The sequence below is a fragment of the Schistocerca nitens genome, chromosome 1 (assembly GCF_023898315.1).
Source record: "Schistocerca nitens isolate TAMUIC-IGC-003100 chromosome 1, iqSchNite1.1, whole genome shotgun sequence".
Classification (NCBI taxonomy): Eukaryota; Metazoa; Arthropoda; class Insecta; order Orthoptera; family Acrididae; genus Schistocerca; species Schistocerca nitens.
Window position 1 is genome coordinate 436,344,799 of NC_064614.1, and position 25,580 is coordinate 436,370,378.

The window sequence follows — 25,580 nt, forward strand, 5'->3', positions numbered from 1 at the left end:
AAAGTAGTCCTTCCACTCCGCGTAAACGCCTAGTATGCCATTTTAATGCAAACGATTGACAGAAATCATAGATCGCACTTACACAGGGTGAGTCACGTAAGACGTAAACCCCTTCTATTTCGTGATCGGTTCCAGATATCAAAACGAGGTTTTTGGTAGATGATAGTACGCTAAGATGCAAGTACTTTGGTGCGTAATAAAGAATCTTAACTCTTGTATTGATCGAGATACTGAAGTAGAATTAACAGCATCCGAAAGCGCCTGAAAAGGCGAGTGCAGTGATGTAATGCTTATTAATTTTGAGGCTGAAACTCTTCGCAAAAGAATCTGAAAAATATTCTAAAACTGCAAAGCAGGTTGGCCATTATCGGCTCCTGTGTCGTAAACACGCTCATGCCACGCTACCTCGTTGTATCAAGCCTTTAGACTGTTTACTTATCTACACTGCAGAATTGGCAGAAACTGTGTAGTCTGTCGGTAAGTCATTTCTGCTTTAGATTCTTGCAACTGGTATCACTTTTCCCGAAATGAGGCTCATTCCCTGCTCTATGTAACGACGATTCGAATTTATATTCCATGATAATGCTGATTACCGAGCTGAGTGGTCAGTGTGACAGACTGTCAATCCTAAGGGCCCGGGTTCGATTCCCGGCTGGGTCGGAAATTTTCTCCGCCCAGGGACTGGGTGTTGTGTTGTCCCAATCATCATCATTTCATCCCCATCGACGCGCAGGTCGCCGAAGTGGCGTCAAATCGAAAGACCTGCACCAGGCGAACGGTCTACCCGACGGGAGGCCCTAGCCACACGACATTTCCATTTTTACCGCGAATAAATTATTTTAAAAGAATACGTATGTATCGGTAGGTCATTTCTGCTTCAACACTTCTTACATGCAGGCTTGTACACCAATGAGTAGACGTTAGACTTGCTACTTTTATAGGGCGAATGTCAAATGCTGTCGAAATGGTAATCTGCCTGAAGATGCTGTTGCTGTTTCCACAAAAACCTGGAAACGTACACACATATGAAATAGTTTTCCAAAGTCCCATATGCCATAGTTCCTTACATAAAAATTGTAGCTGCCCCTGTACCTATGTCATATAGGAAATGAGGTTTATCTTAAAAGATGGGGAGGGGCTTACTGCATATAACTACGGAATCTGTTATAAGAGCTCTCCGTCCCGCAGTAGCCGACTCTAGCCGCGTTGCTTTCCAATTTCAGTACATTTCTAGGACTCTTTGGTGCAAGCTTTTAACATCAATACTAACAAGCGCAATATCATTGTCTTTCCAAGAGCTACTGAACGCAGTTGTGAGACGTATTCAGTTCCATTAAAAAAACATACTTGTTTCAGTATCTCAGCTGTTACCAAAATTCAGAGGATTGTGTGTGTATTGTGTATTAAACTGGGGACCTAGAAACGACGGACAGGCTTTGTCCCGCTGTAGCCCTCAGTGGTTTACAAACCCACAACAGGCCACAGCAGTCCACCCATCTCATCGCCGCCCCACTCCGAACCCAGGGTTACTGTGCGGTTTGGCCCCCAGTGAATCCCCCCTGGGAACGTGTCATAACAGACGAGTGTAGTTCCAAATGTTTACGTGGTAGAATAATTATGGTGTACGCGTACATGGAGACAGTGTTTGTGCAGCAATCGCCGACGTAGAGTAACTGAGGCGGAATAAGGGAAAACAGCCCGCATTCGCCGAGGCAGATGGAAGACCGCCTTCAAAACCATCCACAGATTGGCTGGCACACCAGACCTCGACACTAATACGCTGGGCGAATTCATGCCGGGGACCGGCATCCCTTGCCGCGCGGGAAGCAGCGGGTTAGAACGCGCGGCTAGCCGGGCGGGCTATTCAGAGGATTGTCTACACAAAACATTAGATGCTCTTTAGCATACCATCAACTGTGGAAAACCTCGTTCAGAAAATAAAATGGACGTTACATCTTACGTGGCTCACCCTGTATATTAATAATAGTTTTACACGCTTTGATAAGAATGTAACTATTCTCTTCCCCTCTTATTGTCTGTGTGTGGTCGTAGAAGCACACATACTTCTTTATGGATGCAGTCTCTATACGCGACGTAAATGCACTTCAGATGGCGAAGGAATCGTCAGTCTGCAGACCCAGATCAGCTGTGTGCACTCCTATAGAAGAATAAAAACACCGTCCGAACAGGCTTTTAAGGCGTGACGGTACCGACCAGACGCCGTGTCATCCACACCGGATGCGAATACGGAGGAACACGTGGTCAGCACACCACTCTCCCGGCCATGGTCAGTTTTTGTGACTAGCGTCGCTACTTCTCTCAGTCAAGTAGCTCCTCAATTGACCTCACAAGAGCTGAGTGCACCCCCATTTCCAACAGCACTCGACAGACCTGGACGATGACCCATCCAAGTGTCAGCCAAGCCCGACAGTGCTTAACTTCGGTGATCTGACCGGAACAGGATTGCCACTACAGCAAGCCCGTTGGTGCAGTTCTGTAGCAGTGAAATAGTTTTTGATGGTATTCGCCGTCTCAACAGCGTAAAGTTTTCCAGTAACAAAATAACACTAAATAATAGACTAGCTTTCTGGAACTTATAATTCGTTCACGACTGAGTTGTGGTTGTCACAAAAAGAACGTCGTGAGTTTATGAGAAAAAGACTTGAATACCATGAGATCATTGACACGAGCGTGATGGAGAGCTCGCCGCCAACATTTACAGCGCTCTGATAGGTTCATGTATGCATGACGATTTCTTGGACTGTCATATCGCCTCCAAAAATTACCAAACACCTCTGGACCAACTCAGTGCAAAAGTTTTCGCATTTGCTTTCTTCCTTCAGAAATGCCTTTTTTCTGACGGCAAAATGAATGCTATTACACATCTATGGAACGATGTTAACGATCTTTTTGCTATCCAGCGTGGCAGATACCAATCGTCCATTGGTGGAACAGTGCGAAATCCACTCTCAAACTTTGAACTCCAGATATGCGAGAAGATAAATCTACAAAGGTTAAAAATGCAGCAAACACCTGAATATTAAAATACATCCAAGTGTGATCCATCCGATGTTTCTTTATGACAATCACCACTCCAGCCAAAAGATCCCAATAATATAATAGGTATACAAGGTGTGTTCTATAAGTAATGTGACCAAATTCATAAAAAAATCATTTATTGAATATATTCATATAAATAATCAAAAATTTTCAAAGTAGCACCCTCTTCCGTTGATACACTTGTGGAGGCGTTGTTTCCATGCCGGGAAGGCATCCTGGAATGCCTTTTCTGGAATGTCCTTTAGAGCTCATGTAACATGCGCCTGGATGCTTTCAATCGTGTCCCAATGTTTTCCTTTCATGACTCCTTTGAACTGAGGAAACAAAAAAAGTCAGCGGGAGCCAGGTTAGGACTGTAGGGAGACTGGGGAACCAATGTGCTCTTGGCCCTGGCCAGGAAGACGTTGACAATTAAAGTGCTGTGACTCGGCGTGTTGTCGTGGTGAACCGTTCACATGTCCTTGATGTCGCTTCGGCAGTGCGAGACCCTCCTTTACAGTCCTTTGAGCACTTCCAAGTAGAAAGCTGAGTTCACTGTAGTCCCGATAGGTATGAATTCGTGGTGGACAATGTCTCTGGCGTCAAAGAAAACAACTAGCATGATTTTGATCCTGGACTTGCTCATGCGTGCCTTCTTGGGATAGGGCAACGATGGGGTGTGCCACTCTGAACTCTGCCTTTTTGTCTCAGGGTCATACGACAAATCCACAACTCATCACCATTGATAACTGGGTTTAAAAAATGAGGATCATTTTCACACATTTCGAACATTTCTCGGCATCGAAGCACGCACATGGGACGAGTTTAGCACACACCTTTCTCACGTTCAAATCTTCGGTCACAATGCGGAAAACGGTTCTCTCTGACATGTTTAGAGTTTGTGCTATCAACTGAAGGCTCAGCAATCTGTCAGAGTTCAAACAATCGCGCACACCCATCACATTTTCGCCGACTCGTGTGGTTGATGGCCGTCCACTGCGAGGTTCGTCGGTGATCTCCTATTGGCCATCCATGAACGGCTTTTACCATCGGAAAACTTGTGATTTGGACAAGCAATCATTCCCAAAGGCATGCTGAAGTAATGGAAACGTTTCGGTTGCGGACTTCCCAAGTTTAACGCAAAATCTGATAGCGCACCGTTGCTCTACAGAACGATCCATTGCGCCAAGTTACATAAACTCAAAACGGGGTTGACGGAAACGCACGTCCTGATTATCCGGCAGCTCGTAGTCGAATGAGACAAAGAGCGTTTTGAAGCTAACACCCCCCTCCACTTAGCCCAGCCGGTTACAACATGATGTGGTGTACCGTTGCGTCAGAAAAATTGGTCGCATTACTTATGGAACAGACTCTGTAGTGGTTCTCACACACATCGCACCTAAGAGAAAAGTGGGCAGACAGCCTAAAAATTTATAAGGGAAGTCCCAATGGTTGCGCTTTATTCTGAGCACAAGTATGGAAGAAAGTTTCAACTGAAAGGCTGCTATGTCTGAGCAAAACATTCATACTTGTGGAAGCTCCAAAATAAAAATATTCTTGAAACTACGCAAAGCACTAATGATAGCCTAACAAGTTTACAGAGCGCTTGAAGACAATCTGGTACGAAACTGGAGCAAAAGGACAAAAAAAAATGGTTCAAATGGCTCTGAGCACTATGGGACTTAACTTCTGAGGTCATCAGTCCCCTAGAACTTAGAACTACTTAAACCTAACTAACCTAAGGACATCACACACATCCATGCCCGAGGCAGGATTCGAACCTGCGACCGTAGCAGTCGCACGGTTCCTGACTGCGCGCCTAGAACCGCGAGACCACCGCGGCCGGCAGCAAAAGGACAAGTTAGTACGTTGTGGTCCTGGTATTTCAGCATCACTAGCAAAGAAAAATCGTTAAATAATGAAATTTGTCTCAGGAAAAGCTGTGCGAAACAAAAGAAACATATAGAGGTTAAGCTCTATGCAGGTTTACAGCAGTTTACACCAAGACACATATTGTTTACAAAGTCTAAAAAACTTAGGCAGATAATATGGTCAATTTTTCGAATACTAACAGATCTTCTCGAGTCCATTTGCACAAAGTTGGCGTATTGGACACCTCATTGTCAATGTGATGACGAAACAGTGATGTAAATGACATTGTCTCTCATAACAAATGTTAAACGAGATGCACAGCTAACGTTTTAAACGAATTCTAGAACACTGGTCACAGTCTACCTTTTCTGGACTGACTCACCTCTGGAGATCCGGTATGGACTGTAACTGATTTTATAATAAGGTCCACACAAAAGGAAGACATAAAAATCCAGAAGGATAGATGGATGACGAATTTAACGATAGATTCGTAACGAACTACACATAGATTGATATTTATGCCCATCTATGTAATAATTTCAGCCTGATAGCAGATCTAATTGTAATAACATTTACTGTAAGCTAAGCAACTTAAATCTAGAACACTCTGTAAATGTGTTTGCGCACTCTTTATTGTTTGTATCAAAATGAACAGTTGTTACTTTATTGTATCAGTAGAAGCTCGTAAGCTGTGATGACTAACAGTACGTACACTAGAGGCCGACTAGAGGTCTATTGAAATAAACAGTCGCCAGCCTTGTTTCATTCCACGATATAAGTTTGGAAGACCACAGCTTCGGCACTACTGGTTGCCAACTGCACTCAGAGAAATTCCAAGATCAGACCATTTCACTGGAAACGTCTCCTATTAGACCTCAGTTTTCTCCTTGTATCTTCTTCACCAATCGCAACAAAGAAAAGAGTCTGAATGACAATTCAAAGATAAAAAAGAAACGCTTCAATTTGCATTCAACAATACGGTTTACACTTAAAACTTTCTGGTAGATTAAGAAGCGGGACTCGAACCCAGAACCTTTACTTTCACAGGGGATGCTCTTATTGGTTGATCCATGGACTACTAACTAGCTGCCTTCTCCTACTTTCCAAACTCATGACCCACCCCACAGCTTTACTTCTACCAGTATCTGTCAGACACTTCACAGAAGCTAAAGATGTCCTATATAGCTTGCTAGATTGTAGATCGAATAAAATAACTTTGTGACTGGAAGATTGCAGTGGCAGGGTCAGTCAAGCTAGAGTGCAGCCAGCCACACTAGGCCAGCCTCTGCTTGTGCATACAAAATAGGCAGTGCAACAAGCACGTGGTACCTGTGAAAGAACGTTGACTGGCTGGCGGCTACCCATGCTAGACGACTAGCTATGGCGCCTATTACAAAGTTATTCGAATAGATAATTTTGAAACTAGGGCAACCACAGCTAAAATAGTTGTACATGATTGCTTGACATTTCATACAGTGAACAGTTATTTTAAACTAAAACTATTAAAACGAAACTGAATGGAATGTCCAATGGTCCAGGCGATTTACAAATCCACACAACCGTTTCCGCAACTTTTGAGTCGCAACTTCTGGTGCAAATATCTGTACAAAATATTTTTTAAAATTAATGTAGTTATCTGAGATATCCTAAAATACTGAATGACTAGACGTAAACATGGAAGATAATATTAAGCATCAAGCTAGGAAACGTGTGGATCACATATACCCCACAAGAACGGCCATATATATAGCACTCCGTCTTCAGGCCACAAGTGGCCCATCGGGACCATGCGACCGCCGTGCCACCCTCAGTTGAGGATGCGGATAGGAGGGGCGTGTGGTCAGCACACCGCTCTCCCGGTCGTTTAGATGGTTTTCTTTGACCGGAGCCGCTACCAATCGGTCGAGTAGCTCCTCAATAGGCATCACGAGGCTGAGTGCACCCAGAAAAATGGCAACAGCACATGGCAGCTGGATGGTCACCCACCCAACTGCCGGCCACTCCCGACAGCGCTTAACTTCGGTGATCTCACGGGAACCGGTGTATCCACTGCGGCAAGGCCGTTGCCCCATATATGTAGCCTACTTAATAAATGCAACCTGTAAGTTCATTCCGAAAAAAGTACTTACAAATGCTATGCCATAGGTTACAGAATGCCGCAGTGTAACAACTGGCGTGGCTAGGCAAAATGATAAAAATACTATCATCAATGATGAAGGATTAGGACTCAGAACTGATCCTTCATTAAAAACAGCGAAACAGTAACTCAAGTGAAAAGTAGATGGGGACCATCGCCATGTGATGTGGATTAATTGCCAAAAACGAGACTAGCTTGTGTTAAATCGCGAACTGTACACATTCCGATTAAATTACGCTTTTGTCGGCCTATATCAAGCAACGAACTGGCCCTCATAGATGTTGTTCAGGGCCTACCGGGCCCTGTACTGACTGAAGAATAAAATAAAATTACTGATGAAAACAACTAATTTTTATTCTTCAGTCACTGCAGGGTCCACTACTTCCCTGAATAACATCTATGAGGGGCATTTCGTTGCTTGACATAGGCCGACAAGAGCGTATTTCAATCGGAATGTGTACAGTTAGCGAGTTAACCAAGGTCAGTCTCGTTTTTGACAATTGATCCACATCACACGGCGATGGTCCCCATCTACATTTGAGTTACTGTTTCACTTTTGTTTAGTTAAGGATCAGTTCAGATTCCTAATTCTATTCTTTCGGTTTGTACTTAACTTTCATCATTGACGATAGTCTTTTTATCATTTGACCATGGTTTTTTTATAAACTGAGGAGTGTTGAAATCTTTGCCTAGCCACGCCAGTTGTTACACTGCGGCATTCTGTAACCTGTGACATACCATTTGTACGAGGTGCATTCAAGTTCTAAGGCCTCCGATTTTTTTTCTCCGGACTTGAAAGAGATAGAAACATGCGCATTGTTTTAAAATGAGGCCGCGTTCATTGTCAATACGTCCCAGAGATGGCAGCACCATACGGCAGATGGAATTTTACCGCCAGCGGCGAGAATGAGAACTGTTTTAAATACTTAAAATGGCGACGTTTTCCTTACTTGAACAGCGTGAAATCATTCGTTTTCTGAATTTGCGTGGTGTGAAACCAATTGAAATTCATCGACAGTTGAAGGAGACATGTGGTGATGGAGTTATGGATGTGTAAAAAGTGCGTTCGTGGGTGCAACAGTTTAATGAAGGCAGAACATCGTGTGACAACAAACCGAAACAACCTCGGGCTCGCACAAGCCGGTCTGACGACATGATCGAGAAATTGGAGAGAATTGTTTTGGGGGATCGCCGAATGACTGTTGAACAGATCGCCTCCTGAGTTGGCATTTCTGTGGGTTCTGTGCACACAATCCTGCATGACGACCTGAAAATGCGAAAAGTGTCATCCAGGTGGGTGCCACGAATGCTGACGGACGACCACATGGCTGCCCGTGTGGCATGTTGCCAAGTAATGTTGACACGCAACGACAGCATGAATGGGACTTTCTTTTCATCGGTTGTGACAATGGATGAGAAGTGGATGCCATTTTTCAATCCAGAAACAAAGCGCCAGTCAGCTCAATTGAAGCACACAGATTCACCGCCACCAAAAAAATTTCAGGTAACCACCAGTGCTGAAAAAATGATGGTGTCCATGTTCTGGGACAGCGAGGGCGTAATCCTTACCCATTGCGTTCCAAAGGGCACTACGGTAACAGGTGCATCCTTACGAAAATGTTTTGAAGAACAAATTCCTTCCTGCACTGCAACAAAAACGTCCGGGAAGGGCTGCGCGTATGCTGTTTCACCAAGACAACACACCCGCACATCGAGCTAACGTTATGCAACAGTTTCTTCGTGATAACTTTGAAGTGATTCCTCATGCTCTCTACTCACCTGACCTGGCTCCTAGTGACTTTTGGCTTTTTCCAACAATGAAAGACACTCTCCGTGGCCGCACATTCACCAGCCGTGCAGCTATTGCCTCAGCGATTTTCCAGTGGTCAAAACAGACTCCTAAATAAGCCTTCGCCGCTGCCATGGAATCATGGCGTCAGCGTTGTGAAAAATGTATACGTCTGCAGGGCGATTACGTCGAGAAGTAACGCCAGTTTCATCGATTTCGGGTGAGTAGTTAATTAGAAAAAAAATTGGAGGCCTTAGAACTTGAATGCACCTCGTAAATACTTTCTTTTGGTATGAACTTACAGGTTGCATTTATTAAATATATATATGCCCATTCTTGTGGTTCGTATGTGAGCCACACATTTTCTAGCTTGGTGCTTAATATTTTCTTCCGTGATTGCATCTAGTCATTCAGTATTTTAGGTAACTCAGATAACTACAATAATTTTAAAAATCTGTTTTGTGCAGATATTTGCACTGAACATGCAACTCAAAAGTTATGAATCCAGTTGTGCGGGTTTATAAATGACCTGAAAAAATACAGTTATGCGGACCATTGGATATTTCATTGAGTTTCATTTTAATAGTTTTAACACCTGTATTTTAAGAAAACTGTCCATCGTATGAAATGTCAAGCAATCATGTATTTGAATCGAAGTATACCGCTCACTGCAGTACCCAGCAGTTTAGCACTCAGGAGAGCTTCTTTGGAGTTTGGTAAACAGAAAGAGGTAGTGGCAGACGTGAAGCTGTGAGGACAGGACAAGTGAGACGGTAAGAACATTATCCAATATAGCTTAGGTTCAAGATTAGAGCCTCGGTCAGTAAATTTCAAACCAGCACAATCTCAGCTGCAGACTGAGAGATTTATTCTCCAAGTCTTTTTTATTCGACATGCACCTCTGACAGCTAACTCTTACTCCCCGATCTTGCCGAATAAAAGCACCTGATTGGGCTAACTTTCTGTACAATGTTCTCAGATAGACGCAGCCATCACCTGTCATTAAAGTGGAGCTGTCCCTGTTAAATCACATGTTCTTGCCCTAAAATGACAGTTCGTCTTCTTAACTCAATACTGCCGATAACACTCTGCTTTCTGGCCCCAACAGACCCAGTTCTTTCTCTTCAACTCGGTCCATGGGTTACCATGTTCAGAGCAGTTGTCGAAATTTGTCAACCATTTGCTGTCTTTTACCGTTCAGAAAAATCATTGGCAGCTTTATCACCCACGGGAATTCTTATCGATTCGACCCTCTCTTCAGCTAATAACAACCCTCTGTACAATGCTGACGCCTAGCAGGATCACTCATATTGTAATTTTACGAGCTAATGACCAGGACTTGGCGTGACGTCACAGGAAATTCTCTGAGTAAGTGTCACCGCAAGGTTAGTCTCAAAACTCTAGAAAATATTCAGTACTTGTTGAAGTTTTCCTGAGTGCCACACTGTTCTTCAATTTGGGGAAGTTTGAAGGTGGTTCACCAGTCTGATATACAGGGTGAAAATAATTGAACTATATGAAATAAAATTGCCATAAAGTCTGAACGGTTTGCATTAGAACGTTCAAACTGCACGGTTGGCCGCCGGACATGATGGGAATTAGTACGCGCTGTATGGTTTGGTTTAGTAACGAAGCCCAGTTTCATTTGGATGGGTTCGTCAATATGCAAAATTGGCGCACTTAGGGAACTGAGAATCCGCATTTCGCGGTCGAGAAGTCTCTTCTCCCTCAACGGGTGACTGTGTGGTGTACAGTGCCCAGTCATGGAATAATCGGTGCGATATTCCTTGATGGCACGGTGACTGCCGAAAGGTGCGTGAAGGTTTTGGAAGATGATTTCATCCCCATTATCTAAAGTGACCCTGATTTCGACAATATGTGGTTCTGGCAAGACGGAGCTCGACCCCATCGAAGCAGGAGAGTGTTTGATGTCCTGGAGGAGCACTGTAGGGACCACATTCTGGGTACCCAGAAGCCACTGGCACAGGCACGATTTGGCCTCCCTATTCTCCGGATCTGACACATGCGACTCCTTTTTCTGGGGCTATGTTAAAGACAAGGTGTACAGCTATAACGCCAAAACCACTGCTGAACTGAAAACATGCATTCAGGATGTCATCGACGGCGTCGATGTTCCGACACTTCAGCAGGTCATGCAGAATTTCGCTATTCGTCTGCGCCATATCATCAACAATAGTGGCAGGCATATCGAACATGTCATAACCTAAATCAGAATATCTGTAGTGACATTCACATGTTGACTAAAGCATGTGCACGCCATAGTTTGTAAATAATTCACGTTTTTTTTCATATAGTTTAATAATTTTCACCCATCCTTTCGCATACCAGATGGCAGAGCTCTCCTAAGGAACTAAACAATTGAAATGTTGTCTACTACAGGTGCCTATTTTCATTCAGTCTTTGCATTGTTAGATTCTTTTTGCTGGCCGGCCGAAGTGGCCGTGCGGTTAAAGGCGCTGCAGTCTGGAACCGCAAGACCGCTACGGTCGCAGGTTCGAATCCTGCCTCGGGCATGGATGTTTGTGATGTCCTTAGGTTAGTTAGGTTTAACTAGTTCTAAGTTCTAGGGGACTAATGACCTCAGCAGTTGAGTCCCATAGTGCTCAGAGCCATTTGAACCATTTTTGCTGTGTCACATCCCCCGTCTCATCTTCATCCACTTCCTCTTATCTTTTCGTAATAATTTCATCAATTTTCTTTTCTTTATGTGGTTTACAATCTGTTCCTTCCACATTTCAGCTTTCCCTTCTTTGCTTAGTACTGGCTTACAACCTGACATTTTGATATTCAAACAGCTTCTTCCATTTACTGCAAACATCTCTTTAATTTTCCTGTAGGTGGCATAAATCTTTCCCAAACTCATGCATACTTGAACATCTTCGAATTTCTCCTTTAGCCATTCCCGCCTTACCAGATGTTTCATTTATCAGATGTTTGTACACTACTGGCCTTTAAAATTGCTACACCACGAAGATGACGTGCTACAGACGCGAAATTTAACCGACAGGAAGAAGATGCTGTGATATGCAAATGATTAGCTTTTCAGAGCATTCACACAAGGTTGGCATCGGTGGCGACACCTACAACGTGCTGACATGAGGAAAGTTTCCAACCGATTTCTCATACACAAACAGCAATTGACCGGCGTTGCCTGGTGAAACGTTGTTGTGATGCCTCGTGTAAGGAGGAGAAATTAGAACCATCACGTTTCCGACTTTAAAGGTCGGATTGTAGCCTATCGCGATTGCGGTTTATCGTATCGCGACATTGCTGCTCGCGTTGGTCGAGATCCAATGACCGTTAGCAGAATATGGAATCGGTGGGTTCAGGACCGTAATATGGAACGCCGTCCTGGATCCCAACGGCCTCGTATCACTAGCAGTCGAGATGACAGGCATCTTATCCACATGGCTGTAACGGATCGTGCAGCCACGTCTCGATCCCTGAGTCAACAGATGGGGACGTTTGCAAGACAACAACCATCTGCACGAACAATTCGACGACGTTTGCAGCAGCATGGACTGTCGGCACGGAGACCATGGCTGCGGTTACCCTTGACGCTGCATCACAGACAGGAGCGCCTGCGATGGTGTACTCAACGACGAACCAGGGTGCACGAATGGCAAAACGTCATTTTTCCGGATGAATCCAGGTTTTGTTACAGCATCATGATGGTCGCATCTGTGTTTGGCGACATCTCGGTGAACGCACATTGGAAGCGTGTATTCGTCATCGCCATACTGGCGTATCACCCAGCGTGATGCTATGGGGTGCCATTGGTTACACGTCTCGGTCACCTCTTGTTCGCATTGACGGCAGTTTGACCAGTGGACGTTACATTTGAGATGTGTTACGACCCGTGGCTCTACCCTTCATTCGATCCCTGCGAAACCCTACATTTCAGCAGGATAATGCACGACAACATGTTGTAGGTCGTGTACGGGCCTTTCTGGGTACAGAAAATGTTCGACTGCTGCCCTGGCCAGCACATTCTTCAGACGTCTCACCAACTGAAAACGTCTGGTCAATGGTGGCCGAGCAACTGGCTCTTCACAATACGCCAGTCACTACTCTTGATGAACTGTGGTATCGTGTTGAAGCTGCATGGGCAGCTGTACCTGAACACGCCATCCAAGCTCTGTTTGACTCCAGGCCCAGGCGCATCAAGGCCGTTATTATGGCCAGAGGTGGCTGTTCTGCGTACTGGTTTCTCAGGATCTATGCACTCAAATTGCGTGAAAATGTAATCACATGTCAGTTCTAGCATAATATATTTGTCCAATGAATACCCGTTTATCATCTGAATTTCTTCTTGGTGTAGCAATTTTAATGGCCAGTAGTGTATTTCCTTTTGCCTGCTTCATTTGCTGCTTTTTTTCAATTTTATTTTTCATCATATACATTTAATATCGTGTATGTTACCCAATAATTGCTGCTACACCTTGTCTTTCTACCTAGTTGTTCCACTGCTCCCTTACTATTTCATGTCTCAAAGCTACTCGTTCACCTTTTATTGTATTGTTTCAGTCAATCGTTGTCTAATGCTCCGTTTGAAACTCGCAACAACCTCTCGTTTATCAGCTTATCCAGAACCCATGTTCTTAATTTCATAGCTTCCTGTAACTGCTTCATCTTTAGTCTGCATTTCATAACTAATAAATAATAGTTAGTGTGTGTAAGTGTTCCTGGAAATGCTTTACAGTGTAAAATCTGGTTTCTAAATCTGTGTCTCGACAGAATGTACTCTAAAAGAGAAATTAAAAGTGTATGATGATGGTTGTTAGGGTTGCTCCATGTTCCTAGTAAACTTAGACTCCTTGTACATAAGCGACTTTCTTGTCTCGATCGTCTATTCATGGCAAACGAGTCTACTACAGCGCCCCTGGCGTTCTATTTCTATACTGAGACACCCTTGTGACGATTGGTCCTTTTGTTTAGATGATGGCACGAAACTGGCGTTCGTTCTGCGTGCTGTCTATAGTGAAAGTGAGGTTATGGGGAACCCTCCTTATTTCAGAATGTCGGAATATAGTCTAGTAACATCATTAAAGAACTAGCATTGACAGTATAGTTTAATAATAACCAAGGCCAAATTCATAGTGACTGTTCTTTACAAAGGTCTGTGGTAAATTTTTTACACAGTAGAAAAGTGGAAGAATAAGAAAAATGTGGTCCAAAAATTACATAACACCATTTATCTGCTTGAGAAAATAGACCTAAATAATACAAACACATCAAACAATATTTAGAAAACAGAAGACAATGCTTTTTACTTTATCTTTTGCATCTTGTTTTCTTTGTAAATACCAAATAACATCAGAAACTACTTTTATGCTTCAGTAGTGCTAACTTTTTCACGACTGAAAAAACTTTCATTCAATTTTTTTTATTTACCTTCTTGTCTAGGTGTACTGTGGGTTTCTGCTTTGCCCAAGTGTTGCAAAATCTAAAAAACTTCTGGTTTCCGATATTTAATCTTTCTTATAGCAAAAAACTCATAGAAAAATATCAAATCCTCATTTAACCTCCAGAGTGTATCACAAAAACAAACTAAATAATGAAATATAGATTGAGAAGGCATAAATTCCATTACTGTAATGTGAGTGAACATGGCGAGAAACAGTTATAATTTCCAGTGTTAGCAGACATCACTACTGTCCCTTGTTGCTGTGCATATGTGGTGCTCAGCATACTTGGGATTTTATATACTTGGCTCATTCAGTTGATCGTTGAAGTCACTGACCCACTAGCTATGTGATTGACAGCTGATGTACCACAGGCATGTGACATGCACCTACTATGAGTATTCAATTTTAACCAAAACAAGCTGCAGCTGTAGACTGCTATGTTGAGTGTAGTGGTACAGTTACAGTACAGGAAGTGGAGCAGCAGGCAACTAATCTGTTACAGTTCACAGTAATTATATAGTTTCACAATAATAATTTTACAGTATCTGACTGTGATTTTAGTCACTAGTAAAAATCACAATCAGCTAGTAGCAACCAAAAGTAGTATTCAGCATTCAGTGTCTGAAGTTCATACATCTTTCTGAAAGCTTTGTGTCATGCTATCGATTGTACTTGCTATTTCACTCACAACTAGAAGTCACAAGTAGCAACTAAAAGTAGCATTTAACATTCAATACTGTGTGCCACATGTCGACCAACGATGGCACTTTGTTCTAATAGCCTTGTGTCTCATGCTATGGATGTATAAGCTACCTCCAGTCGAAGTGAACCAAGAACCTAATTTGCTCTGAGAAAAATTTTGCACTTGGTGGTTTACCTGGCAGCAGCACTGATATGTTTGGGTAAAGTGTGATATTGATCACCAATCCCCTCCCTCCCCCCCCCCCCCCCCCAAATATTGGTTTATGTTTGTGTCAGTACACTTAATGTACTTTTCATGATGAAAATTAAATCTGCAAGGTAAATTCAGGAAAAGTGTATTAGATAGTGGACAGGACCCTGATGGGTATTTGGGTGCATTTTATACACATACTCTGTGGTTATAATTAAACTTCCCCTATTTAACACATTATAACACAGAAACTAATTCTGTATGAGAACCAAACTTGGTAGTATTAAGATCAAGGACATCAGTAAGAGGAATAATGCAGAATCAGGTCAACTGAAACAATTTTAATGTGCTGCTATGGTAATTCGTACCATTACATACCGATACCATTACTGCTACAAAAGAGGCTCAATATGGCGCTCATCAGCATCCAGAAGAGTCTGAAAGTGCAGGATTGCATTCTGCACAGCAGAACAAAGCATGTCTGTATATATACTGGCTACCTCACTTGATATGCTGCACTTCAGATCAGCACTTGCGTGAATGTTCCCCTAGTAAACCCTGTCCTTCAGGTACCCCACAACCAGAAATCACAGGGAGTGAGATCAGGTGACCATGCTGTAGAACGGGTATGACATGCTGGCGAAGCATATCACAGCAACGCTGGCCGGTCTCACTGCACCTTTAGCGCCAACCTGTTCAAAAAAGAATGGGCTAATGATGAATGTAGCCATGAAGCAACACCATATGGTGATACGTTCAACATACACAGGAACTTCATGCACAGTGACTTGAAACGAAGATCTCCACGCTTAGCAATTCTGTGTGTTCACCTCACCTGTCAAAGAAAAATGAGCTTCGGGTGTCCATAGGATAGTCCAGCACCAGCCCACATCAACTTCAGTCCTTGTGAGAAAATGGAGAGCAAAGTCAACACATCATTGTGCATCCTGTGGTGCAAGCTGCTGTACATTTACTATTTGAGAATGGTCTGAAACACCTTCTGTACAATGGATGTTCAACTGTCATGACACAGCACTTACGATCGTGAATTGTGGGCAGTGTTGTCTTTCATAGCAACAGCAATTTCATCAATTACAATGTGGTGCAATCGGTCGTCAGCCTCTTCCTGGAGCGACGCCAGTTCTCAAATTGATTCGAACTTCTTCATCATGCCCCACACAGCAGGCGGAGAAAGAAGACCCTTCCATAATACTTTCAGCCAGTGATATTCTCGAAGGGCAGTTGCAGCATTACTGCTGTCTTGATAATAGAGCTTCACCAATAATACCCTACTTCTTTTGTCCAAGCTGATGTTGGCACTTCAACAAGTGCACTACAACTGGTCAGGTGTATGAGACTATGAATCATGATGACTGATCATGGCACCTGATGGCCATAGTTGGAACTGAAAGGTGATGCTGTGACACCTGGAAATCATGCACCCCATACTCTGGACATTACTGCTACCAAGTCTGATATTTGTACAGTAATTAGTTTCTATGTTATGATGTGTTGAACGTGGAAAGTTTAATTATAACCACTTGGTATGTTGCACATAAACGACGAAAATTGAAATGTGGGGCAGGGACAGGGCGACTGTATAGCTTTTACCAAATGCATTTACATGAATGCATTCACAAAATGAATATTCAACTCTACAGTGCACAGGTTACGTTTTCTGTGTATCTTCAAGTCTTTCACTTAAAACAATTCCGATGTGAACTTTTAACTCGGAGATCCATACTTTCCACTCTCTTCACATTTGTATCATCAACCTTAATACACATAGCCAAGTTTTTATCAGTAATTACATAGCATAAAAGGTAGGGTTAAGATGCAGCTTTAACTAGAGGAGAATGTAATTTTCATTGTTCTCTCACAGTGTATTACACATTTGTCCATAAATTTCTTCAGGGTATGTGACCAGTTGATCAATAAATAAAATTCCTCCAACACAGTGAGCAAGGCCATTTGCAACACTGGCCGAAAACGTTGGGGAAATTTTACATATTGACAATGCGGTCACCTACCATGAAGAATTTTATGGACAGTAACAGGGCAACGGAGACCTACGATTATATTTCACGTTTACTTAGCATCCCTTTCAAAACTGCATAATGACTTCAACGACACATCGTTGAAATACTCAGTTTGCACACTTCACAGGCAAGAACATATCACTTCCATTCACTCGGCGGTTCACCTAGCCATAAATACCAGTTAGCAGATATGCTTACCAGCGCCTGTTAGTTGCTACTTGTGTCTAACCACAGTGCAAAACCTGTTGTGATGAATTGCTGAAATCGCATTCTAACGTTGTAGAGACATACAAGGTGTGAATTGGTAAACTGCGATTTAAACTGTGATAAGACGCAATCGGATATTACAGTTACTGAAAAGTAGCATCAAGAGAAATCACAGATATCAGGAAGTCACAATTTATCTGATGTATATAGCCATTTTCACACAAGTAACTAATGTGACGCCATAGCTTGTTGCTTTCTGTAGTGGCACCATGAGCTACCATTCACACAGGATGCCACAAATTTGACATGGTTGCATAGCTTTCAGTATGGCAACAACTAAAATCATATCAGTGGATAATAATATTTTAGTGGAGCTTACGACACTACAGCTGTGACAAGAATTAATACGAGGAAGACGAAATCCAGTGTTGGATCTGAAAACAGATTTCGCTCAGGGGCCACAAACATATTAATAAAAGAAATAACACTCGCAGACGAAAATACTGTCCGCTATGGCAAATTGACCAAGAGCTGGCATACAAATATCATCTGCAGACGTGCTACTCTTCCAATATTTTAGTATCTTACTGTATTCGTTCATGTAGGTATTTCGAATACTAATTTTTAATTTAATAGCTGCCTAGAGAAAAATAAACATAGGCTGTTGTTCCTGAAGTTCCAGAAGCTGAGAAAGTGTATCTGCCAAAATGAAAACACACTGAAATCGAATGGAATACAGCAGCTGTTACTCCACAATAACTTTGACGGAATGTCCATGTTTTGAAATAAATACACCAGTGAGCATTGGTGGAAGAAAAGTGGTGTAACACTGTACAACCAAGTTGAACTTTTCGTGGCATGACGAATGTTCATGATTTAAATAATGAAAACTGCACCAGTTACCTATTTTTTGGTGCTTAGCAAAACACTTTTCGAGAATTTATTCTCATTTTCAAGTCCATTTGTGCATTTCTTTACATCAGTTTTTTGATGGTGTTTGTATGTGTGATTTTCTGTCCCTCCTGCATCTTTTTGAGACTGTAAGATATTGTGCCTTCCCCATTATACAGAATATCACACAAGATATATGTTTTTAGCATGTTTTGTAAACAAACAGTACACGTGATGATCTGCTTAAGTGTGATATTCTGTATAACAGAGATAACCTCAAAAAGAAGCAGGAGAGACAGAAAATCACCCATGCAAACACAACCAAAAATATTCATGTAAAGAAATACATAAATGCAGTTGAAAAACAGAATAAATTCTAGAAAAGCTTTGTGCTAAGCATCAAAAATTAAGTAACTGATGCAGTTTTCATTATTTAAATCATGAATGACACAGCTGTAGGCTTTCCTGAAACATCGAATATGATGAACGTAACTAAATGAAATAAGTTGCACGTCTTTAGTTGCGCCACAGAAAACTGGAAGTTCACCCACGCAACTGCAGTATGCCATTAGCTGTGGCGACACTTTTGTTGCATGTGTGAACTCGGCTTAATGCAATGTCCTGTGCAGCATGTGCTGTGTGCCGGCAGACACATGTGATCTTCCCACACCTGTGCCTGGGCCGCTCGGAGCGCTACTTCCCACGGCCGGCCGCCTTCCTGCCAGAGCGCTGGACGGCAGCATGGCCAGGGGGCCGGCTGCCAGACCACCAGCATGCCTCACTGCCCTTCGGCCACGGGCGCCGCATGTGTGTCGGCAGACGATTTGCTGAGGCCGAGCTGCAGATACTCATCGCCAAGGTAAGCTGGCAGTGCCTGCACCTCCAGCAGGCCAGAGCATGAAAATGCCACAAACTGACATTTAATTCTTTTTCATCACTATCTTGCCTTTTTGTTGTAAGATCGATTCACACTGTGTGTAAAGCCCCTTCTACAAGAGCAACTTGCTTGTCTCAAACGGCTAATCACGATCAGTAAGTCCATTGGAGCGCCACTGGCCTTTTATTCTTCTACTGAGTCTCGGCTGTCACGAGTGGTCGTTTTCTTTTACATATATGCTGCAAAATTGGTACTTTTTGCAGATGATACTAGTGTCATAATAAATCACATTACAGAAAGCAATAGAACAGTTAGTAAATGATATTTTGCAAAGAACTATTAAGTGCTTCTCTGAGTATCAAATCCCCCTTAATTTCGATAAAGTGCACTACATTCATTTCTGTATAACAAATAGAACCATACCAACAACCAATGCAGAACATAAGCAGGAGTCAGTAAGTAGGGTAGAATGCTCCAAATTTTTGTATGTTTTTCGGCTGATTTACAAGCAAGCACATGACATGTACGCATAATGAGTAGTCGATTTTGCAAGAGAGTCGATCTTGAAAATCTGGCTTAAGTTTACTGACATGTCTTTCAAAATTCAGTTGTTTTTTGCTAGTAATTTAAATTGAGCTATAAATAACTTATCAGATACCATTAAAGCAGATTTTCAAGTTTATTGACTCATATTTTCACTGTCTGTTTTGACAATGATGGACTTTTAGATTGTAAAACTTCACCTTTGCGATAATGTCGAGCAGCTGACGTTCATGGAGTCATACCACCTGCTCTGTTCACCGCCACTGCCTATCATCATGGTATAAATTGTCTGAAGATGGTCGCATTCTTTCGGAAAACAGTAATCATTGTAAATAAATATTTTATTGCGGTCATATTCTCAAAAACTATTGCAACAATGTTGTTCAGTAAATTCACATAGACTACGATTACTCTAAATTGCATAAACATGTTGCAATAGCGCACTGTTCCAATGCAATAAATCGTATCTTGACACAGAAAGTAACATAGTGTTTGTGCTCTTTGAATGCTAGACATGGACTGACTTCAAACATTTAGTTATGCATAATGGTGACTGACATGGAACTTCACATGATGAGTACTAGGTCCCAATCAACCATCACTCAAAATCTAATGAACTTGTCATCTATAAAATGTTTGACCATCGTCTACTTCCTTCTCCATGCTTCTGAAAAAGTGTTTCTATGGTTCCTCCCTCCTCTGTCATACTCTGATTTATTGCTGAAATAATAAAATTTAGGACTATAAACCAATACCATTTTCACAGTAAACAATTCAAAGGTATTAACAAATACAACTCAGAGCTATAGTTTTTATGGCTGTGCAACATTAGTCGATACAGAAATGTACAAGTAGCAAGACTACATTGTATAAAGTACTAGTTTTCTTTCAGGAATTTAGGCATAATAGCTCACTAGTTATGAGAATGACTTAACAGGAAATTCAGGCAGTCATAATTCTCCTAAGGACCAAACGCTGAGTAGGACAATCTACAAAATGTACAGTCCAAAATTATGCACTTTATGAATGACCCTGCATGTAGAGTTAGTGAGGGCAGTCAAAATTTAAGCATAAGAACATTATTGATAACTAAAGATTGACCATAATCGATTAATGGCAGTAATAACTGTGCCGTGTGATTAACAAAACTAAAAACGGATGTAGGAAAAAATCCCTGGAAGTATCCTTACATTAAATCAAAATTTACCTACAAAATCACTGGAGGGAGTAGTTGGGACATTTTATGAAACAATGGACTACAGAGCAAATCATGAGAAGTAATTAGATGTGTGAAACATCGAGTTTTAAGAAAGCAAAAAACTGTCTCATGTACCAAAATTAATAGTGGCCAGACTTGACCAAATGGTCCTAAACTACCTAAGCTGCTAAAGTACTCATACACTCAAAAACAATTTTCTGTTGTTCACTAGAAACTGATGTGTTTATCAAACAATGGTGTTACAATAACTGCAACCAGAGACAGATGGAAAGATGAGAGTTTTATAATCTCCTATTGATGATATGATAATTACAGAGTACAAGCTTGGTTAGGCGAAGCAAATATGGTATGTCTTTTGCAAAGGATCTGTCCAGGAATTTAACTTGAGCTATTCAGGGTAACGATGTTAAAGTAAAATATGAATAGTTATTTGAACCAGTGTCCTACTGAACACAGGTCCTGTGTTTTAACACTACACTACCTCACTTAGTGTCAGAGACATCTCTATGGTTTATTTGCTATTGGGTCATGCTTTCCTGGAAAGCTCCATTTGTGATTGTCATGAAACTGAAACTGAATTATTTTTTGAAAAAAGACATCACAAAATTTTATTTTTAACATTAAGTCACTTGCTAACTACTTTTTTAAGAATCAGCATGTTGTAGTACTAATTTCTAACTTATATTTTTAAAGCAATGGAGACTTTTTTAATAATTGCAAGTCAACTTTGCCTAACAGAAAACATTATTTTTAACTTACAACGTGAGGAGGGTATCTCAAACTGCAGCTACAAAATTATAAATCGTGTAAAAAACTATGAAAACATTTATTCATGCAAAAAATATGTAGAATTTTGATAAAACAAAATTTCGTAATCATTTTATGGTAAAATAGTCCCAGAAATACCTGGATCCAAAAACAGTTACAAATAAAATATTTAGACACATTTAATATTTCAACGCATTTAATATGACTTGTCACTCCTCAGTTTCAAATACAGTGTGGAGCATAATAAACACGGTTTGTATTTCATGGCATATGTTGTGTATCAATTTGTTTACAAGCATATTCAATGGCACAAAGTATATTTACATTTACACTTACATGTAACTATTTCATTTATGTTTTCTCATACCGTAATTAAAGGTTGTAAACAGTTGTGGAGCTTTCTAGTTTAATATATGCTTTATTAATTGTTGCCAGTGTGGTTCAGAGATAATTATAGAGCTTTGCTTCAATATTTATACAACACACTGTTTCATTGAATTTCAGAACAAAAAAGGATTCTAGTTTAAAAATAACTTCTGACTGCTAAAGTGCCACACTATAGACCCTAAAGGTTGTGAGATCGATCACCTGCACATTCATCGAAGTTTTATGTGCCTCTTTTCACTTGTTTCACATATAGCGATGTTTGCTAATGCAAGACATGATGAACTGCTCAGTGGTTTGGAGTCCACGTTAAACTGCAGTTCACCAGTAGGGGGGGGGGGCTGCATAAGCAAGGCAACAGTGTACCACTTCCAGTAGAAACAAGTCTAGTAAAACAGTGTGGTGTTCAAATTAATTTTCATGTTGATGGCATCTTATGAGTACCTTACTTGCTACTGATGAAGCCGTTGTTCCACTTCCTGGATCAAAAACTTTATTGCTTCAGTCTATAATTTCATTAATAACTTTTGAATGGTCCATTGTGCAACACTCACTTCTAAAGTTCAGTCATTCCCTTGCCTGATTAAAATGTACAACCTTTCTATGCATTAATTATAATGGTATTGATTGATTATCTCATAAATTACATGGTACACAGAAGAGTATCAACTCTAAAAAGTTATATTATTGACACTTTATAAGTTTGTATTTTATGTATCCAAGTAGGTAAATTCGAAAATATTATGCTTGTAACAGATTCCTTGTAACTTAATCAACCACAAAAAACTCTTCATAATGTCTAAGAGATTAAGACACATTGAACAATAAAGTTGAATGTTGTATAGTCCTTTGCCTTCAATGATTAATTCATGTCACTGATCATATATAGAACATTCTATTCTTGATAATAATATTTGCTGAACAACCTTCAATCTTACATGTTCCAAACATAGTTGTATTGAACAAAACATAATAGAATTTCTTACAGCTGCTTTTCGTCTTAGATGCCGTATAAAATTACGAATATGTAGTTAAAACAACAATAATATATCTGTAAAGTTTTAAATACTCTGTCGTTGTTCTGGTCAGGGTATATTTAACATTAATCTATGAAGGTAAAGATGATATGTCTATTAATCAATTGTAACACTGAGTCATGTTAGTTTATTACCATGACAGCTGAAGTTGCCACTTTCTCGTCTAACACCAAAATTGTTTTATCCACTGTTCCAGATTGTACGCAGGTACCAGGTTGAATATCATTATGGTGAAATGAAATACAAAGTGCATCCAACATATGTACCTGAGAGCCCACTCAAGTTCAGACTGGTGTCAAGGTCAAACTAGAAACTTCTCTGCTACAAGATGTATTTCACGTACAATGGTCACAAACAGCATATGCTAATATTACATCAGTAATACCTATTTTAAAATTGCTGGTCAATATATCTAAGACTAGTAGCAAAAATGCAATGATCTGACATACTGTGTTGTTGCTATCATTAATAACAGTATGCATATCAAGTCTTCCCCTTTTTAAAAGAAAGTGTATGTATAGAAACTTAAAAGTGATATGTATATATTTCAAAAAGAAATGTTTCAATTTTTATAATTTTGAGACCTTGTTGCTTTAAGTATAATCATACATTTTTATATGAAAATATATAAAAAAGAACAGTTTGTCATCTTTTTCAAATTCAAGATGGCTATTCCTGTCTATCTTACATTATTTGTATGTAAGAATAAATGTATTACCATAAAGAAATACAATGATTTTTCTTTGTTCTGAATCTTATGATTGATATTCTGTCTGAATGCAAAAAATGACAGTATTTTTAATACTATGTGAACAGATGACTGAAGGGGGAAAATTACCTTAACTACTTGAGAGCAAAATATCAGATTACTGGGCCAACTCGCTTCCTTTATTTTTACATATTCGAAACCACTCCATCTTCAATGATATCTGTACATACGTTTCAATTATAGCTTACGCTTTGGTCATATCCTTAAATAACATTAAGTGAAAGACAGGCAGAACAAGTCTTATTTCTTGCTGCAATTTCTCCAGCGAAAATGCAGCTTTGTCTTTAACGATCATGACAAGGACCTGACGTTATATTATAGTCCTCCTCGCTCCAATTTATGTCTAGCGAAAAATTCCATAAAACAATACTAATCACTGCAAATACAGTAAAATTGGGAAAAGCAGAGGTATTCAGATGACCTTTACCCTGACTGCTTGTCTGATTTTGGGGTTACCAAATGATACGTCTGAGATGGGTACCTGGAACCCAGATTTACTGTGATTTCGTGTATTATAGTAGTAATTCTGAAATTCAAGATCTCAGACAAAACAGAGAGGAAATGTACGTTAATTCTTAAACTTTAATGCTGTCGCTGAGATCTATGCATTCAGCAAGATCATCCTTCCTACCATAATACTAAGAAGCCTCTCCTTGCAGCCTTACAGTCACTTAAAACACAACTCACTTTCAGAAAAGAGTTCTCTCAATATTTTCATGATTTCTTGATTTTTATGTAGCACACATTCACAGGTCTGAATTTGCTCTTCCAAATAACTCACTGTAGATAATAATTATAACAAAAGGCCTACACTCGTTTTTTCTCAATAAATGCAGTCAAAAAACAAAAATACAGAGAAATTATCTCACTGAGAAACCCCTCTAGGTCGACGACCTCGAATAGCTGTATGTGTTTTCAATTCAACAAGTATGTGGGATTGTCCAGAGAAGATTCTTGTTGCTCTGGTTCAGTAGACATGTTGCATTTGGAATAAAGAAGTGCCTATGGTCGATCGCAAATTCTCTATACAATTTGTATTAGATAAATTCCATGTACAGGTTATTATCCAAAAATACTCATAAATCATGTCTAGTCTAAGCATTTTTTTCTGCTACAGGCAGATGCATCACACAGCTAGAAGGTCATATGGTCTTGAGTAACCATGAGCTGTGAGGAAAGGATAAAAGTGCTTATGAAGTATGGTTCTGTATCTGCAACCACCATATGACCTGATTAGAAACATCACGAATAAGTGTTCCATGAGTGTCCATAATCACAGACAGTGTAGTGTCTTAGCATCCAAGATTCACTGTGACATACAATCTATATCAAATCTAAGTCGAAGCATCAGCTCAAAACAACAAGAACCATGAGTCAACAAGTTCTGAATTTTTTATAGTCCAGTGACCACTTTCACTAACCCAGGCGTATGCTCTCTCCTGTGAAGCATTAATACAATCACTTTAAAACTCCACCAAACCTAGTAGCATATGTATATTTTAAAATTCATTGTTTCGAACTGAAAACATATACGGTATATTCAAAAAAAGTACAGTACATTTGTAGTGAAACGGGGAAACTACAGCCGTAGTTCTTCCTGCAGCTTTACAGTATGGTTAAATTATGATTGCGTCCTCTTAGGTAAAATACACCAGAGGTTAAATAGTCCCCCCTTCAGAACTCAGTGC

At 40.6% G+C, this 25,580-nt stretch overlaps 1 protein-coding gene and 1 pseudogene across 1 annotated transcript in view; one reads left to right on the forward strand and one right to left on the reverse strand.

Moving 5' to 3' along the window:
* The window catches only part of LOC126252797 (probable cytochrome P450 49a1), a 120,856-nt gene extending 97,245 nt beyond the window's left edge, over positions 1–23,611 (forward strand). The window contains exons 9-10 of the mRNA XM_049953770.1: positions 18,945–19,154; positions 23,320–23,611. Coding sequence (XP_049809727.1) covers positions 18,945–19,154; positions 23,320–23,433 — 324 coding nt within the window. The 3' untranslated portion in view covers positions 23,434–23,611. The remainder of the gene's footprint in view (positions 1–18,944; positions 19,155–23,319) is intronic.
* LOC126206740 (5S ribosomal RNA) lies at positions 6,863–6,979 on the reverse strand (annotated as a pseudogene).
* Positions 23,612–25,580: the final 1,969 nt, after the last annotated feature.